General features: G+C 37.3%; 1 protein-coding gene across 3 annotated transcripts in view; it reads left to right on the top strand.

The window, feature by feature from the left end:
* The window catches only part of adamtsl3 (ADAMTS-like 3), a 391,526-nt gene that overhangs the window by 283,307 nt on the left and 88,103 nt on the right, over positions 1 to 20,116 (top strand). For 2 of the 3 annotated variants that reach the window (XM_003198899.7, XM_068222541.2), the window contains exons 15-16: positions 5,216 to 5,300; positions 18,974 to 19,260. In XM_003198899.7, coding sequence (XP_003198947.5) covers positions 5,216 to 5,300; positions 18,974 to 19,260 — 372 coding nt within the window. Of the gene's footprint in view, positions 1 to 5,215; positions 5,301 to 16,690; positions 18,233 to 18,973; positions 19,261 to 20,116 lie in introns of those variants that run through there. The other variant, XM_068222542.2, reaches the window with a different exon arrangement.

Genomic DNA, 20,116 nt, shown 5'->3' with positions numbered 1-20,116 from the left:
ACTGTATGGCCTCCACAATCACCAGCAGTCAATCCAATAGAGCACCTTTCATATGTGGTGGAATGGGAGATTCACATTATGGATGTGCAGCTGACAAATCTGCAGCAACTGCGTGATGCTATCATGTCAATATGAACCAAAATCTCTGAGGAATGTTTCCAGTACCTTGTTGAATCTATGCCACAAATGATTAAGGCAGTTCTAAAGGCAAAAGGGGGTCCAACCTTGTACTAGTAAGGTGTACCTAATAAAGTGGCCGGTGAGTGTATATTGAATTGCAATATTATTTGATCACAGTCGTAGTAAATACAAAAACATGCTGACTTTCAAAAGCATTGAACAATCTCACCAACTCAAACTTTTGAAATGGTTAGTGTATGTCTTTAGATGTAATATCAGCTACTCATCAATGCCAAAACTTGAGAAATCTTAATCACAAACATCTGTGTGCTTTTTCACCCGTAATTCTCTTCAAATCAATCAAGTCCACGCTCAACTCGAGCCTGACATGCTTGTAAAAACTCTCCACTGCCTGCTTTTTCATCTAGACCTTCCCACACGCCAAATATAAGGCCGTCTGCCATCAGAGAAACCCAGAAACCTCGACCCGAGAGCCAAACCCTGAGCCATGTTCTACTGTGAGACTTTACTGCAATACCACAGTCATCGACAGCTGTGATAATACGGTTCCAGATCAATAAATGGTTGCTTACATAAATATTTCATTGTCACATGGAGATTTATGCTAAGCTTTATTAGCTGTGTTTAGGCTTTGGGAGGGTTAGACTCAAACTAGCTCTGTCATTTTGGAGATTCACTCTATATGGATCGTTGAAATCAGTGAGCTGTTTACTGGAGACTCAGTCTGACTGAATCATTTGAATCAGTGAGTTGTTTACCAGAGACACATTCTGAATGTGTCCTTTGAATCTGTGTGTTGTTTATTGCTGAGACTAACTCTTAATGGATCATTCGAATCAGTGAGTTGCTTACTGGAAACTCAATCTGAACAGATCAATTGCATCTTTGAGTTGTGTATTTGAGACTCATTCTGAACAGATAGTTTGAATCAGTAATTTGTTTACTGGATATTCAGCATGAACGGATTATTTGAATCAGTGAGTTGTTTATTGGACTCCCACTCTGAATGGATCATTTGAATCTGTGAGTTGTTTGTTGGAGTCTCACTCTGAATGGATCTCCTGAATCAATGAGTTGTTTTCCAGAGACTTGCTTCTAACAGATTGTTTGAATCATTGAGTTGTTTAATGGACACTCGCTCTGAACAGATCATTTTTAATTAGTGAGGTGTTTATTGGAGGCTCACACTGAGCAGATCATTTGAATCAGTGAGGTTTTTTTATTTATTTATTTGTAGACTCACTCTTAATGGATCATTTGAATCACTAAGGTGTTTATTGTAGTCTTAGACTGAATGTACCATTTGAATCAGTGAGGTGTTTATTGGAGATTCACTCTGAACAGATCATTTGAATCAGTGAGTTGTTTACTAGACTCAGTCTTACGGATCATTTGAATCAGTGAGTTGTTTAATGGAAATTCGCTCTGAATGGATCATTTGAATCTGTGAATTATTGAAGACTCACTCCGAATGGATCATTTGAATCAATTAGTTGTTTACTAGAGACTCACTCTTAACAAATGATTTGAATCAGTGAGTTGTTTGTTGGAGACTCGCTCTGATTGGATCATTTGAATGAGTAATTTGTTTACTGGAGACTCAGTACGAATGGATCATTTGAATTAATGATTTATTTACTGGAGATTCACCAAGATCAAATCAGTGAGTTGTTTATCGGACTCTCACTCTGAATAAATCATTTGAATCTGTGAGTTGTTTATTGGAGTCTCAAACTGAATGAATCATTTGAATCAGTTAGTTGTTTATTGGACACTCGCTCTGAATGGATCATTTGAATCAGTAAGTTGTGTTTTATTGGAGATTCACTCTGAAAAGATCACCTAAATCAGTGAGTTGTTTATTGAATCAACAAGATAAGCTGAGCACGGGCAGAGGCGGAGTTGAAAACGAAGCTGTCAAGCCAGACACTTTGGGGCTCAAAGTTGCCGCAGTCATGATAACCGATCACATGGCTTGATCATTTATTGATTTATTGCAACAACAGCAAAAGATTTATAGTACAAATAATACAGAATATAGTCAAGCTATAGTTCATTTTTAAACAAGGGAATTATTAATCAAATTTAAGTAGCCTATATAACAAACGCATGAGAAATAAAGGGAAAACGAGAGGGCACATAAAACGGAAATAAATATCTACGAATAGGCCTATTAAACACAAAACATTAAGCACAAATTATAGGAGTTGAAACATCAGTCTTTAAGCTACTAGATGTTGAATGGTATGTCAATACTGTTCCAGTTCTTGATTTACATTTGTAGATATAATACTTTCCAAAAATATATAATATTGTAAAACCCAAAACATGGTGTTTTGATTAAGTCTTAAACTATGAAAACGATTATTTGGAAAGTGAAAGAATTTTTTTTAAAAGCACTTTAATACAAACGATTGAACAAAATAAATGAGCTACACTAAATATACATTTCCCAGAAAGAGCAAGGTACATCAATGTCACTTTTAGGATTTCTGCATAAACGGCTTAACAGGAAATAAAATATTTTATAATCATATATTTTTATATTTAATAAAGTATGTTTTACTTAATTTGCTAAGAAATCTTTATAGGGGTGTCAGGATGAATGATGATAATTATTTTATTACAAGTCTGTAATTTGAGTTAATATTTTGGTTATTTACTAAAATATATGATTTAAATTGTTTATGGAGCTGAAGTGGTCTGTATGAAAAAGGCTGAATAAACCTGTGCAAACAATATAGTCATTATGAACATTATTTAACAAGGGATGATACTGCAGTAAAATAGTTGTAGTTTTTTAATAAGCATGATGTGTACAGGATAGAAATGGTATAAAAAGTTAATTGTTTTAAAATTAGTGAGACGGAAGTTGTCCAATCATAAACCCGAAACTCACGTGGTTGTTGTCATGTGGGGAACGTGGCCAGTCGTATAATATCGATGTTGTCATTGCAGCTTCAGCAGTCGCTCTTCAGATGCTGCACCGGCTGAATCAGTCGTCTGATCTCAGAGCGCTGTCGCGGTACTTTGATGCCACATGTGACAGTCACATGGCAGCTTCAATCCACACAAAATTTCTAACTGGCATGCATCACTTTAAGACAGATTTCAATCGATCTGTGCAGCGCTGCATGAAGTCGATATCACCTAGAGACTCAGGCTGCATCCGAAACCGCCTACTACTCAGTAGATACTGCATTTGAAGTTAAACGTACTGCTCGGCCGTTAGAAAAGTATGTTCTATACAGTATGAATGTGAAAAGTATGAATTGAATTCGGACGTACTACATCCGCCATTTTGTCATGGTCACGTGACCTACCTGCGCCAATTGCGTCGCGTTACTCCTATTCATGAATTCGCTTGCGGGGCATCACTGGATAGAGCAGCGTGCATGGGATGTGCACTCCAGAATCTCGCCGGAAGTAGTAAGTCATCCGGGTACTTCTTGCATACTGATTTTTAAAGTCTATGAATTTGGACATACTACTCGGCTCGCATACTGATTTTTGCGTACTATATAGTATGGAAGGGGCGAGGCAGTGGCACAGCAAGAAGGTAGCTGGTTCGAACCTCAGTTGGCGTTTCTGTGTGGAGTTTGCATGTTCTCCCTGCCTTCCGGTTTCCCCCACAGTCCAAAGACATGTGGTACAGGTGAATTGGGTAGGCTAAATTGTCCGTACTGTATGATTGTGTGTGTGAATGTGTGTGTGGATGTTTTCCAGAAATGGGTTGCGGCTGGAAGGCATCCACTGCGTAAAAACTTGCTGGATAAGTTGGCGGTTCATTCCACTGTGGCAAACCCCGGATTAATAAAGGGACTAAGCCAACAAGAAAATGAATGAATGAATATAGTATGGAGGTATGCGGTTTCAGACGCAGCCACTCTCTTAACAGATGAATTGAATCAGTGAGTTGTTTGTTCGAGACTCGCTCTGATTGGATCATTTGAATCAGTGAGTTGCTTATTGAAGACTCGCTCTGATCGGATTATTTGAATCAGTAAGTTGTTTATTAAAGACTTGCTCTGAATGGATCGTTTGAATCAGTGAGTTGCTTATTGAAGACTCGCTCTGATCGGATTATTTGAATCAGTAAGTGGTTTATTAAAGACTTGCTCTGAATGGATCATTTGAATCAGTAAGTTGTTAATTAGGACTTGCTCTGATTGGATCATTTGAATCAGTGAGTTGTTTATTAAAGACTTGCTCTGATTGGATCATTTTAATCAGTAAGTTGTTCATTGCAAACTTACTCTGAACAATTTGAATCAGTGAGTTCTTTACTGGACACTCACTCTAAATAGATCACTTGAATCAGTGAGTTGTTTACCGGCCACTGATCCTGTATGGATCATTTGATTCAGTGAGTATGGTTTGAATTACTCTCATCTCTCCACTCACATTTTCTCACTTCAAATACGTTTTAGTCAGCTGCATTCAGGAAATGTAGTAGAGTAAAAAGTACAATAATGTGTTTAGGAATCTAGTCTAGCAAAATAAAATACAATATACTGATAACGGTACTTTAAATATATACTTAAGAACAGTAGTTATGTTACTGTCCACCACTGCCTTCACTAAGAATTGTTACCCAGTGATGATACTACATTTGTTCATATCAATAAAGGTTTCTGCTGAAACCCGAGTGTCCCTCGATACTGATCTCGCACTTGGCTTACTTTCTCTTTTTTTGTCATCTCTGATTCAACACTTTCATCCAAAACAGTTTACAGAACACTTAATACGGGGACAATCCTCCACAGAGTAACTTGAGTTTGTGCGTCGCTCTCAAGAGTACAGCGTGTGATGGTTTGTTGATCACAGCTTACAAAGTTTGAACCTACAACCTTTTGGTTACCAGCCCAGTTCTTTGATATATATTTTTTCTACACCACCCTCAAGTAATCGCCTCTGATTTGTGGCCAAGAATCATTTTTTACAGTTGTTTCATAATTTTAGAATGACTTGGCTTTGGTTTCAATCCCTGCATTAAAAGATCAGTTGTGTATTGGATGCCTGTGTGCTAGTCTTTCCATTAAACTAAGGTTGTTTTTTGTTGTTGCTTTCTCAGAGAACCAGCCTGTGGAAGCCAAGCTGCCCTGGTTGAAACAAGCTCAAGAGCTGGAAGAAACCAAAGTAGCCTTGGAAGACCCAACGTGAGTTATTGAGTTATAACTATTTACACTGAGACTCAATTGTTGTCTTTCTCTTAAACAAATGACCTGTGTTCACCCAGTCCTACTTTTATGGGGTCTGGGATACAGTGGAATGACATCAAACATTGCTTCTTCTCAGATTCACTGCGAGATAAACCTGTGCAAAGCCTTTTTGCGAGTTTATCCAACAGACAATGTTTCCCAGGATTCAATACTGGCTTCATCTTTAGCGTTCAGCTATTTACAAGCAGACTTCACAGAATTAGGGAAACCTCCACGGAAAGTTCTGCAAATTTCCACACAGTTGGAATTCTCTTAAACATCTTTAAATGTTTGTTTTGTTATTTTGGTTAATATGAGTTATACCTAGGGCCAGACGGAATCTGCAGACGTTTTTTGCTTTTTCTGCTGAGAATTTTGGTACAAATCTGCGGATATCTGTGGAATTATTTTGGGAGTATCCAGAGGAGTATCATGACTAAAACCTTAATATATAAAAGTAATAAATTACTGAATAAAAACTGAACAAATTCAAATTTACACATTTACTCAAGTAAATGAACAGAATTAATGATGGGCTTAAAATCTGCAGAAATCTGCAGAATTCTTGGGAAAATCTTTGGAAAATCTGCGGAATTCTGCGGAAAATCTGTGGAAAATCTGCAGAATTCTGCGGAAAATCTGTGGAAAATCTGCGGAATTCTGCGGAAAATCTGTGGAAAATCTGCGGAATTCTGCGCGCGCAGATTCCGTGTGGGCCTAGTTTTACCTATAATTCGTTCATTCATTCATTTTCCTTCAGCATAGTCTTTCATTTAAACACCCATATACTCTCACATTCTCACACACACACTTATAAACAACCAGCAATTTCATTCATTCATTTTCCTTCAGCTTAGTCCCTTATTTATCAGGGGTAGCCACAGTGGAATGAATTATAATATGCAGCACATGCCCTTCCAGCCACAATCCAGTACAGGGAAACCCCCATACACTCTCACATTCACACACACTCATGTGTTACAGCCATTTTCATTCATTCATTCATTTTACTTCGGCTTATAGTCATATTCATAAGGGGTTGCCACAGCGGAATGAACCTGCCAATATATCCAGCAAATGTCTTACACAGCGGATGCTCTTCCAGCTCTTCCAACTCATTACCAGGAAACACCCATACACACCCACATTCACTCATCCAATACCTCCAATTAAGTTACCTATAGCGCATGTGTTTGGAATGAACTTAAACACTAAAAACTGAACTACACTGTTCCAGGTACTATGACCATTTATGTGAAGCTGCTTTGACACAATCTACATTGTAAAAGCGCTATACAAATAAAGCTGAATTAAATTGAATTGAATTGAACTGTGAGGAGACAGTGCTAACCACGGAGCCACCATGCCACCCTATTTTTAGTTCTGTTTAACCCATTTGAACATGAATCCATTCTGCCTAATTCCACAGACATTTCCAAGCAGCCATTACAGAAAAAAAGCCTGCACACTCAGTCTGGCCCCACTACAAGTGTCTGAATAAACACATAAATCAATCTTTCCTCTTTTATAACCAATAATCCACTGAACCTTGAATCCTCAGGTATCTCAAGACAGTCTTGCCACATTCTGTGCATTGCAGCTCAGCAACATAGACTGTAAAAAATATGGACATAGTATCACCCATATGTTTCTGAAGAGCGCAAATTGATTTATTTGTTTATTTGGCAGGGATAGTGTACATTAATTAGCATTTCTGCTAATGCACCAGAATTTGCCCAAAGGCTATTTTTCATCTGTTGTCCCGGAACAACCTAAAACAAACTATATAAGAATTATACAATCAATCAAACATAGTTAAAAAGTACTAAAATGGACATGGTTATATAGATGTTAAAAAAGAATATTTACCAATTAAATTAAAACACCAACATTTTGTTATAGAGATAAAAAATAGTTGAAACACATTTAAACAACAGATCACTAAGATGGTAGTCACAAATGGAAACATGCTAGTTTCAATCGAATCGGAATGATGACACGTCTGATTCTCTATAAACCAGATTTTTAAATGCTTTTTGAATATATTAAAGGAGGTTATATCTCTGATGCTGCCAGGGACAGAATTCCCACTCCTGTGCAGCTGTAACTGAAAAGGCACCCTGACCAAAGGTACTTTTCCGGAGTGGGACAATTCAGTCTCCTCGGGCTGCCCCTCATGTTGCTCTGTGTGTGGTGTTCCTGACGTTTACAAACTGACTGAGAGGTGGGGATGACAGACCATGAATGATTTTATACAACAGGCAAATTTTTGAGTACTTAATGACATTGTGAAATAAAACTACAATGAATGTTTCATCGCCATTTTGCTTGCGGGTAACCAAAAATGGATACAAGAGATACATTTGCCTGCTAGCATTTTGCCTAGATGGGGTTTTCTTTGGGAAAAACGCTCAATGCTTAATATTATCTGCAACTTGTTTGTGTTAGGACCACTTGTGCTTGGTTGTATACTATAATAATACATTCTCTTTTGTTGTTTTCTTTTTTTAAAACACTGTTGTACTGCATTGAGCCACTAAGCATTGTTCCTATGATGCTTTTCTACAGGAGGAAAATGCTAATTACTTCCAAATACTTCAAATATAGTCTGTGTTAGTAAATGCAAGGGCCACTTGAATGGTTTGTGAGCACAATAAAGTGCACACAGCGTGCCATATTATCTGCTAATTGTTAGAAATAATCCCAAAAGGTGATTGACTGTGTAAAGCCACATAAAACAAATGTGCAAGTCTGCCAGTCGCCACATGAGCAGGAATCCGTTCGCAGAGAGATTGCCTCTCGCGTCATTTAAATGACATGTATGAAAGCGTTTAGGCTTTCTTGTAAAACATAATGATGGCAGAAGAAGTTGTGATAGGTTATTCAGAATGTGCTGGGATTCTTAGGTGATTAAAGGTGTTTTCTGTCACTACTTGTTTAGCCTGCATTAACGAATTCAGTGTAAGGTGCATGATTAATCATTGATCGGGATCTCAACACTCAGACAACATAAATTATAAATGAGGGTGACTTGCATGTTTATTAATCCTTCGAATTGCTGCATTTCAATCTGTGTTAAATTTTTTTTTTTAAGTTTTTCATTTTTTTAGTCTTTTGAGTTAATTATGAAGTTATAAACAGTCAAATAGCGCAAAAGTAATAGGATAACAGTTTATGGTTTAGATTTAACCACTGATGTTTATGGTAAAGATTAAAATCACCGTCTTAAGGCACGTGCATACCGAGATGTTTTTTGCTCGCATTTTCCGTCAACGTTGAACGCCTTGTGACCAAATAAAGGGCGTTTATGTGATCGTGCACATCAACGTGCAAAACGGCAGGCGTAAAAGCGTCATTAAAAAAAAAAAAAAACGTCTCAATAAAACCTTCTCCTCCAATCAGCATGGCACTTATGTTCACGTGCACGTTGCTGCTGAAGTTACAGTAAAAAGCACTTGGAGGTGCTCAATCGCAAAACTGTCAATGCGAGCGCAAATTGAAGAAGATGCCCAGAGGCGATATGAACGTGGAGCTGCTTATTGCACTGGTGAACAAAAATCATTTGTTCATCGCTAGAGCTGGAACTGCTACTTTAACTATGCATGCCCACAAGCGTCTCAACTTTTTGTTCTTCTTCTGTGTTACAAGCGGGTGTCAGAAGCTTAAAGTTGTGTAGCGCCATCTAACATCAAGGAGGGATTTTGCATACTCTTCTGCTCAACGGCAGTGAAAATCGCTTGGGTTTGAATCCAGAAAAAATGTCTTGAAAAACGCTGATGATAAACGCAATAGATAAGCATGCCGGTATGTACGAGCCTATATGCTCAAACATAAAAGTTGTTGGCAGCAATTACATTATTTAACCAGTAGGTGGCGACAACCAGCCATCAAAAATATGCCATGACACATGATACATCTAGCAATGAAACATTAAATTTTATGAGTGAATATCTGAATCATTTATAGAAAATGAGACTAAAATTAAATGTGGATTGTACAGATTACAATGTTAGATTTCTACATTTATTGTTATCAGCAACAGTAGTAGTAACAGTAAATTGTTCACAGTACTGAATATTTTATAATTTATTTTTATTCAGCTGATTATTTCATCATTTTATTTTTAATAAAATAACAGCTTCTAAATTCTGTTTGTTGAAACCAAAAGTGTCTTGCAGTACTGTTTTTGTAATCAATGGAAAGCAAATTACATTTGTCGTTTCCTCTTTTTGGCTGATCCTAAAATTGGTTCCATCCGAATGTGGAAAAACAAGTGAAGTTTTATAACCTTATTTCGAGAGGCGCACGTGATATGATTAACTTCAGCTGATCCTTATCGCTAATCAGTAGCTAGCCTATCAGAGCATTCCAAAACTACTTATAAATCCTGCCTTATCTTCATTCTTTATTTTCGTTTTCGGAAACCTCCCCCCATCCTTCCCTTCTCCCTCCTCCTCTATTATGATTGGGCAACACGGTGACTCAGTGGTTAGCACTGCTGCCTCGCAGCAAGGGGGCCACAGGTTCGAGTCCTATTCGAACCACTTGGCACTCTCTGCACGGAGTTTGCATGTTCTCCCTGTGTTTTCTCCGGGTCCTTCGGTTTCCTCCTACAGTCAAAAAACATGTACATAAGTGAATTGTAATACAGTCACAAGCAACTAGCGCATACATGTCTAAACAATCAGTATCACCCATTAGCCAGAACACGGGGGCATTCGAGAAACACCTGATCTCGTATCCCTCCTAATGCTCATTGACCAGGCGGAAACCTTGGGCTCATCTATCTCTGAGCTCAGGGTTCTCTCCCGGGACAGAATGCCATACCTGCGATTATAGTTGAGCAATTTCTAAGTGTGACCTCTTGAAAAGTCAACAAAAGAATCCAATTGCAAGTTTTGACTGTTTTGCGAAGCAATTGCAAAAGTGCCGGTCAAAAACAAAACAAACAGAGTTCAAATGGCAATGCTCGATGCCAGAATGAGAACTGGAATGTCTCCGTTGGATATCACAGCTTGGGGAAAGTCCGACACAAAGCCACCAAGAGTCCTGACAGAGACACAGAGCAAGGGAGCAAGGAAAATGCTGTCCTGAAATAGGTGCGGTGATTGACATCAGCTGGAGCAGGCTGATAAGACAGCTGAACATAGTGAGGCAATGATGAGCATAACACGTGACCAAAACAAACTGAAGCACCACAACAAACGCACATGGAAAACAACCCCAAGTGACAACACAACACTTAATAAGACAACACAGAAGGTGCACATGAACCACCCAAACCGTGACAAAAAAACATAACATAATCCGAACCATGAGATTTGTGAACCATCACTGGTCACGTATTATTATTTTCTTTCATTCTGAGTTATTCCTGACCTGTGCAGATGAATAATTTCACCTGCTACTCTGGATTTTTAGTGACCTCACATTGGGATTGCGCTTTTTCCCCTGCTGTAGTTTAAAAAGGTGCATTTCACCAAGCTCTAGTCAACCAGAACTGGACAAGAAGCAGGCTTCATTAGCTGGTTCCTCATCCGAATAAAAAGACCACTGAAACCAGAGTTGAGCGTGTCTGCGTTCTGACCTCTGTGTGTCCAGTTTCCTTTCATTACTTCACCAAGGCTCCACGGGCCACTCTCACCCCCCTGTAGTGCTGTTATTAGAGTTATTCCCTCCTCCCGTATCTGAAATGATACCCCAAGTTAATAGTTGGCAGGGGAGCTTGATGGACCCCCGCTACCCCCAATGAAAGCCGCAAACTGTGGGCTGCCAACTTCCAGACAGCCACCGCTCCCTGCGGTCTACCAAAGGCATCTATCACTGAGACTCATAAAACAAGAAGAATGAGAGGCGAAAATGTTTAAGGGTTTACAGAAGAGCCATTGAAGGACACTTGAAATCGTACACTTGCATTCTGGGGGAGGTCAGGGTCTACCGTTTGAATCTTGAATTACACCCTTGAGGAGAATTCAGCATTCAGAGATAGCAGCATTTCTTTTTGTGTTCCGCTCCATCGCTCCAGTAACTAATTTTAGGGTGATCTAAGGTGGCGTGCACCAGGGTTCGGTACTTGGCCATTATCTCAAAGTGACCCCGGGTCCACTTTGCTGTGGAATTCATGGCTGGATGCTTGCCTTTGTGATTTGGGTGGTTGGATTTTGTGGGTTGGATGTAGTTGAGGAGTCTCTTGCCACATCTTATCCCTCCTTTGATAAAAGTGGAGGAGACGTACAGAGGAAAAAAAAGTGTTGTCCTCCTGAACTCTAATCCAGAGATTAGAATACTCTTGAGTGACATTCACTGATATACACACTCACATACGTCTTGGTAAGGAAAATAGACCCACATCATACTTGGAGCAGTAAATTGGCAACACTTGTAACTACGGAAGTTAGGTTTCATCTGTTTTTTTTTTAGTGTTTCAAAAATGTCAGAGGACTTGAGGACGAGATTTGCTCTCATGTACAAAAACGCTAAGCATTTTCTGAAACACATGTAGCTTAATGAAGCAATAACGTTTACTGATAATATGTGAAGGGAACTTTATCACTCTCTTTACTAAAAATAATGTATAATAATTCTTTAGTTTGATTAGAAAAATGAACAATATTATATTACATAATATTACTCTATATTATCTATTCATATATTTTCCTTCAGCTTTGTCTCTATTTTAGAGGTCGCCACAGTGGAATGAACCGCTAACTGTTCTGGCATATGTTTTACGCAGCAGATGTCCTTCCAGCCGCAACCCAGTACTGGGAAACACCCATACACACTCATTCACATACAACTGGCCAAGCCGGGACTCGGAAAAGCGCCTTAATTTAGTTCTTGTTATTTAAATGCAAATATATTATATAAATGAATAGTTCATTACCTTAAATTAAAGTTGATTTATTCAATTAGTTTCAACATTGTTGGAAATAAATATGTTTTATTTTAGTTAGTCAAGTTTTTTATTGCTACCTACACTACCTGACAAAAGTCTTGTCATCGATTGCAGTTATTAGAGCAACAAATAATAACTTGACTTCTAGTTGATCATTTGGAAAAGTGGCAGAAGGTCGATTTCTCTGATGAATCATCTGCTGAACTGCATCCCAATCATCACAAATACTGCAGAAGACCTATTAAACCAGCATAGACTCTAGATTCTCATAGAAATCAGTCAAGTTTGGTGAAGGAAAAATCATGGTTTGGGGTTACATTCATTATGGGGGCGTGCAAGAGATCTGCAGAGGGGATGGCAACATCCTCAGCCTGAGGTATTAAGACATTTGTGCTGCCCATTACATTACAAACCACAGGAGAGGGAAAATTCTTCAGCAAGAGAGCGCTCCTTCTCATACTTCAGCTTTTCTATCAAAGATCCTGAAACAAAGAAGATCAAGGTGCTCCTGGATTGGCCAGCCCAGTCACAGGAACTGTACAATATTGAGCATGTATGGGATAAGATGAAGGAGGAGGCATTGAAGATGAATCCGAATAATCCTGATGAACTCTGGGAGTCCTGCAAGAACGCTTTTTTGCCATTCCAGATGACTTTATTAATAAGTAATTTGAGTCATTGCAGAGATGTATGGATGCAGTCCTCCAAGCTCATGGGAGTCATACACAATTTTCATTTTTTATCCACTGCAGCATGGCTTTATATTATATACTGTACATTATTTCTGTTAAGTGCCAAGACTTTTGTCTAAGCAATATCCAATCTTACTGTCCTAATTAAATAATTAAAAATCAAGGCATGATCATATTTTAATAATCTAAAGGCCTTTGCCTTTCATATAAGCCCCTTCTAATACCAAATGATTAACTTGAAGTCAAACTTGGATAGGCGACAAGACTTTTGTCAGGTAATGTATACAAGTTTGATTTAATTTAGTAAAGATCTCTCTTTTGACTGCAAAACTTCCATGAGTAGTAAATATCATTCAGGAATAATTTTTATTGAGTAACTTAAACTAAGCTGGTGTCCACCAGGGCTCTGTGTTTGACTTTTATCATCTCAAAGTGGGTCATTTTGATGTTGAAATGCTATGAAACTTTACTTTAAATTTTTGGTAGTTTAATGCTACCTACAATAAACATGTTCAATTTAAAACCTGTTAGCCAGCACTTAATTTTGAGGATTTACCCCTACCTAAATTTAAATAGTAACAATTCCTGATTCCAGCAAGCTACAAACACAAATTAGCTATCATTGGAAAGAAGACACTTTGAGCTATACTGTGGTAAGGGGAAGTTACATGTTAAAAATATAAAAAAGTAATACATTATGAAGTCGCGAGGAAAAAAAAATGTATTGTGTTCAATATTTGTTTTTCCATATACAAACACACAAAAACATTAATGTAACATCCTAGAACAAAACATGACTTGAAAGCCAAGTATTTCATGAGTTTATATTTCTAAATTTTTAATAATTAATTCTTTATTATTTTTTTGACCTTAAAGCACAACAACTTACAACTTTGGTCCAACAAACATTCACACCACAATTGACAATAAAGCATGCAATATACAAACAATCCATATATAAGTATAACGATAATAGATCAATACAATAAAAAAATAATAAATAAATAAATAAATAAGAATAATTATAATTATAATTATAAAAAGGCAACAAATAATAAAATAAATACAATAATAAATAATAATTTAAAAAAGTTAAAATAAAATAATAATAATAATAATTTTCTGTTTTAAACTAAATTGGTCTAATTCTCTTCAATTTAACTATTTCTTGCCGAATTTATGTCTTTAAAGTAAGCCATAAAAGGTTACCAGATTGTATGGAATTTGTCTTCTTTCTTTTTTAGGGAGAATCTGATTTTCTCCAGTTCCAAATGTTTCATTGCATCCCTCATAAGATGTATATATGTAGGAGCAGCTTTCTGTTTCCAGATTAATAATATTATATAATATCAAATGGAACTTTATTTTCAGTACTGTTTTTAGCTGTCTTGAAATCAGTAATGCCTAGAACTGCTTTGCGGGGATCTGGATCTATCGGCTTTTGACCTATTTTTGAGAATGTTAGAAATATATTTTCCCAGTACGCTGATCATTTTGGGCAGCTCCAAAACATATGAGCCAGTGACGCCGATTCTAGCCCACACCGATTACTTGCAGGTGTTTATATTTCTAATTTGATGAATATAGCATGCAAAATAAGATTTCCTAGACTATATCGGTGTCCTTCTTTCCCTCACCATCAGAGGCACTTTCTCAAAAATGACCATCCTAAACTAAAACATCAACAGTTGCTGAATGATTTGGTCTACATTCACAGTTCATGTATCTTCGGAAAGAAGACACTCTGGACTTTATTATCCGTCATCTAAAGTTTATAATGCTCAAAATAAAATAAAAAGTTATAGATGCTTAATAAGGCATCACATTAAAAAAGTGTCAGAAAACAATTCATAAAGTGTACAAGTATGGGTTTCAGTCATAACATTGCCGCAAAGGATGTTGTTGCAATTCAACCTAATTCATCTTTATTTCTATAGCGCTTTTACAATGTAGATTGCGTCAAAACAGCTTAACATAGAAGTTCTAGTAAATTTAAACTGTGTCAGTCGAGTTTTCAGAGTTTAGTTTAGTTCAGGGTTGTTTAATTTTCACTGGTGCAAGTCCAAACACTGAAGAGCAAATCCATCGATGCGCAAATGAGGCAGACGTTTTAAAAAAGCACTACCGAAAACCGGCACGTGTATTCGCTAGCGCTCGTCATCATGAAAAACACGAAAGCCTGTTTTCTCAATCACATGAGGTGTTCTGACATCATAATATTCCCTGAATGACACCCCTGCATTAGTCCAAACATGACATGTTTTGGGGCTTATTTGGAATTACAGATCTCATAAACTTTAATCCCTTAAGCCTGGAAAGTGTTTAGACAGTGGGCGGCGTGAGGTGTGCATTGACACCCACTCCGGGCAAAACGCATTCCCACAATGCTTAAATACTTTCACAGATATGTACAGCACTAGCACTTTTAAGTGCATTCGTTGTTACAGTTTTTGAGAAGTATACGTCGTCAAAGCATGTTCATCTTAGTTCTCTGCTTTATTGCATCGGTGGTAAAGAACATGTCATGCTTTCATTCCTGCATCCAATTACGCACAGATCACGCGAGCTATGAATTTCAGCAATATTTTCCAAAAGGGTCATTTTTCCCCCTCTCACCAGAAATATGGAAAAATCATTCTGTGGTTCATTAGGAGACTTTGCCACATCTATTTTTATGATCAAGTTTATTCTAACTGTGGTTTACTCCTAAAACATTCAAAGGCTTTTAGTCCATGTTAATGCCATATTTATCAATTTAGCTCAGTATTATTTTTGAATCCATTAGGTTTCATTGTTATTGCAGCTATTATAGTTCTTGGGTTTATTGTTGTAGAAAGGATTAGAGCCAGTGTTTTGAGTTTAACAAGGTTTAGACTTTCCACGCTACGCTATGGCTAACAATGCTAAACATTGCTAAATTATAAAATACTATATGGTAGCACATTACAATAAGATCTCTTTAGTAACTACACTGAAAAAAGTGATGTCTGCAAAATTGTTGCAAACAATTTATGGGTATTTCTTCTACTATGGGAACTTTTATGTTCTTTGATTAAAAAAAAAAAAAAAAAATTGAAGTCAGAGTTATTAGCCCCCTTTTGATTTTTTTTCTCTTTTATATTTTTCCCAAATGATTTTTAACAGAGCAAGAAAATCTTTACAGCATGTCTGATAATATTTTTTCTTCTGGAGAAAGTCCTATTTGTTTTATTTCGACTAGAATAAAATCAGTTTTTAAATTTTTTAAAAACTATTTTTTGGGACGAAATTATTAGCCCCTTCAATATATATATATATATATATATATATATATATATATATATATATATATATATATATATATATATATATATATATATATTTTTTTTTTTTTTTTTCAGTAGTCTACAAAACAAACCATCATTTTAGACTAACTTGCCTAATTACCCTAACCTGCCTGTCACGGTTATGGATCTGTCTGCTCTTTTATGATGTGTCTGCGTAGTGTGACTGTTTATCTGTATCTGCGGTGCTTGTATCACTAGGGTGTGTGCGCTTGTCTCTGTGTTTGTGTGAGAGTCGCGTGTCTGTCAGTGTTATTGTTTTCATGTCATCAGCTGGGTGGTCACATGATCGCTGTCTCCGTTAGTCGCTGCTTAGCACCGCTCAGCTGATAATCACGCACCACAGGTGTAGCGCATTACTGCGCCTATAAATGTTCAGCGTTCCTGTCTCACCTTGTCAGTTCGTTGTTTGTTCAAGGTCTTCTGTGTCTCTGTCAGGCTCTCCTCGCTGTGTTTGCTGGTGATGAGTGGATTGGGTGATATCCTTGTTGCTGCTACAATAAGTTTCCTGTTCTCCATATCGGAGATGATGGTTAGATCCTCTCTGTTGATGTCTTTCATGAACATTTAATCGGCGCTGCCGATCCCTCTCAGTTTGTTCACTCCATCTTAGATCCTTGTTCTCCAGCGGCTTATCTGTTTTTTGTGATATATCCATTAAAAGACTGTTTTACTTGCATTTGGGTTCCACGTCTCTTGTATGATCGTGACACAGCCTAGTTAACCTAATTAACCTAGTTAACCCTTTAAATGTCACTTTAAGCTGTATAGAAGTGTCTTGAAAAATAGCAAGTAAAATATTATTTACTGTCATCATGGCTGTTACGATTGACCGGGTGGATGGAGGCAAAAAGGTGTCACAGAAGCCGCTTGTGAAAGTGAAGAGTGATTTATTTACACAAAGTGAAAACATAAATCCAGCAAAACAGGTGAAAGTGACAAAATAACAATAAAGAAAAATAAACTAGTGATGTGACGTTGTGCGCCGAGGCTTCGAAGCATGTATCAAAAAAACGATACATCTCGCAGTGAAGCAGTGTACCCGAGCTTGATTCGTTTTGCCATCATCACGTGATCAGTGACGTCCGAAGCTTCATTTTCGCCTTTACCCACGTGACTGCTTCGAATTTTGATTCAAAGGTTTAAACACCCTCATAGTAAAGTGTATAGCTAGAGAATTGGCGTCTATTACATACATTTGTTTCAAAGCACTGCACCAGTTCCACACACCAGTAATTAAACTAAACTACAATAGTATTTTTTAGTAAAAAGGTTTTGAACAATACTAAAGTGTATTAAAGTATTTTTAATGACTATCTTTAAAGAAAATCAACGCATATCGTAGTATTAAGTTTAACAGAAAGCATCTGGTGAATGTAACTCTGAAACATCGTTCACATAGCGTCTTCCTATAGTACTCGCCTCCCATTCAGGAATCGCTGGATCGATCCCTGCTTGGAGCGGGATTAATTGTGTTATGATAAACTTTTGAATACCTTGGATTTTACTACAATAATCAGTTGTGTAATGTAATATATCTTGTGTAAAAACTACAGTAATTGAGTAATTTGTTTATATTGCTGTTGTTGTATTACTACATGAATAAGTTGGTCAGTTGTGAACATTTGACATTATGGCAACACAGTGCTTTCCCACACTTTCACCAGAAGAGGTCCTCATCGAGCTCTGATTTAGAAAGCTTCGAGTAACGAACCTTTTTCCGATACAATTGAGTCGAGCGCTTCACTGGTTCAGAAAGCTTCATTTCACCATCACTAAAATAAACTATTCAATATTTACAATGTATATACAGGCTTCTTCAGCTAAATCAAGTAAATGACCTTAACAAAATCTGTTAACAATACTGACACAAACACAACCTTCTCCTACAACTACCCACACTGAGTGAATGTTTGGGGCCATTTTATTGTATTGGCCCCGCCCATGGGTTAAACCATTTTACTGGTAGTGGGTTGACATGTAGACAAAAAAAATACATAAAAAGACATTCAACAGAAGTATAAATTAATGCAAGTAAATGAATATGCATACAAAACTCAAAATACAACACAACAAATAACCAATACAAATTTAAACAACAAAACTGTGATTTTTATTTACTGACCAGGGGGTTGTGACCCTGATGATGTCATGGAAAATGGCTGCTCCAAAGTGCAGGCGGGAAAAAATCTGTATAGCCATAAATGGCTTTGTTTCAAAGTTAAACAGGTTTGGTGCTGAGAAATGGAAACTGGTAAGTATATGTAAACTCTCTATGTTTGGTTAATAAATGAAGTTTAAAAGAAAATGTGTCTTTGGTTATTTCAGTGTTGATATGGGCTACTGTTTGACATAAGTGAAATTTATACATAAACAATGCTAATCTTGACAGAAAAACAACATATACACATTACACAAACACACACATGCACAATACAAATAACACAAAGGTCCATGTAGTATGTCCAGTATGTATTTTATGTATGAGTGCAATGTGATGTGTGTTTGTTAGTCACAGTGTCTTTAGTTTTACACTGTGACAGTGGCAAAGATAAAATAAATCAGTTATTAGAAATGAGTTATAAAAACTTTTATGTTCAGAAATGTGTTGAAACAATCTTCTTTCCATTAAACAGAAATTAGGGGAGAAAATAAATAGGGGCGTTAATAATTCAGGGAGGGCTAATAATTCTGCCTTTAACTGTATATGTGTGTGTGTAGGTTTGTCCCGGAGCCGTGGTCATCCTGCAGTGTGTCTTGTGGTCTGGGCATCCAGCGGCGTCAGGTGAAGTGTAAAGTGCTGCTGTCCTTCACTCAAGCTGAGGTCGAACTGCCTGATGAAGAGTGCCATGAAGAAAAGCCTTCCTCTCAAAGGAGCTGTGATTCAGGGCCCTGTTTGGCAGCTCCAGACTCGCGGTGGCCCCTGAGGACCCCTGAGGGCCCCAATCAGCATGGTTATGCTTGGGAGTACATTGGCTTCACTGCTTGCTCTGCATCATGTGCTGTCGGTGAGTCTCCATTGAGGTACACATGAAATCAAAACGGTAACACTTTACAATAAGGTTCATTAGTTAATGCATTTACTAACATGAACTAATCATGAACAGCACCTGTACAGCATTTATTAATCATAATTGAACATTTACTAACGCATTGTTAACATCCAACTTGTGCTTGGATGCTTGTTAACATTAGTTAATGCACCATGAGTTAACGTGAACTAACAATGACCTAATGTATTTTCATTAACTAATGTTAACTAACATGAACAAATACAGTAGATGTATTGTTCATTGTTTGTTCATGTTAGTAAATGCATTAACTAACATTAACTAATGAACCTTATTGTAAAGTGTGACCATCAAAACTAACCATAATGATTGTGTTAGCTCATATTGCTAGATTTGTGGTGAACAATTCATCTGTGCATGTCATTTAGAAAGTAGTTTGCCCTTGTAATCTTTAATCGGAATCTGAAAAAGGCACTTCCTGTTTGTTTTCAGTTAAATTCTCCCATGATGTGTCTGAGGTATTGGGCGTGGCTAACATACTTAACCACGCCCCTTAATCAGTTTTGACAACAAACAGAAATGGTGGCGAGGTGGGGGAGTCTGTTAGGTTGTAATAACTATCCAGAAACACTCTTCCTGATCTTTCTGAATGTAATACTCTCTTTACCATATCCAATCAGCTCGCAGTAAAAAAACAAGCCACGCCCACTGTTTTCTCATTTTAATATTTTGTTTCTCCACACTCTCATAAATAAAGGTATGCAAGCTGTCACTGGGGTGGTACCTTTTCAAAAGGTACCTATTTGTACTTAAACGGTCCATATTGGTACCTCAAAAGTATATATTAGTACCT

The sequence above is a fragment of the Danio rerio genome, chromosome 7, assembly GCF_049306965.1.
Source record: "Danio rerio strain Tuebingen ecotype United States chromosome 7, GRCz12tu, whole genome shotgun sequence".
NCBI classification, from domain to species: Eukaryota; Metazoa; Chordata; class Actinopteri; order Cypriniformes; family Danionidae; genus Danio; species Danio rerio.
Note: the sequence above shows the minus strand (reverse complement) of the source record. Positions and strands in the feature narration are given on the sequence as shown.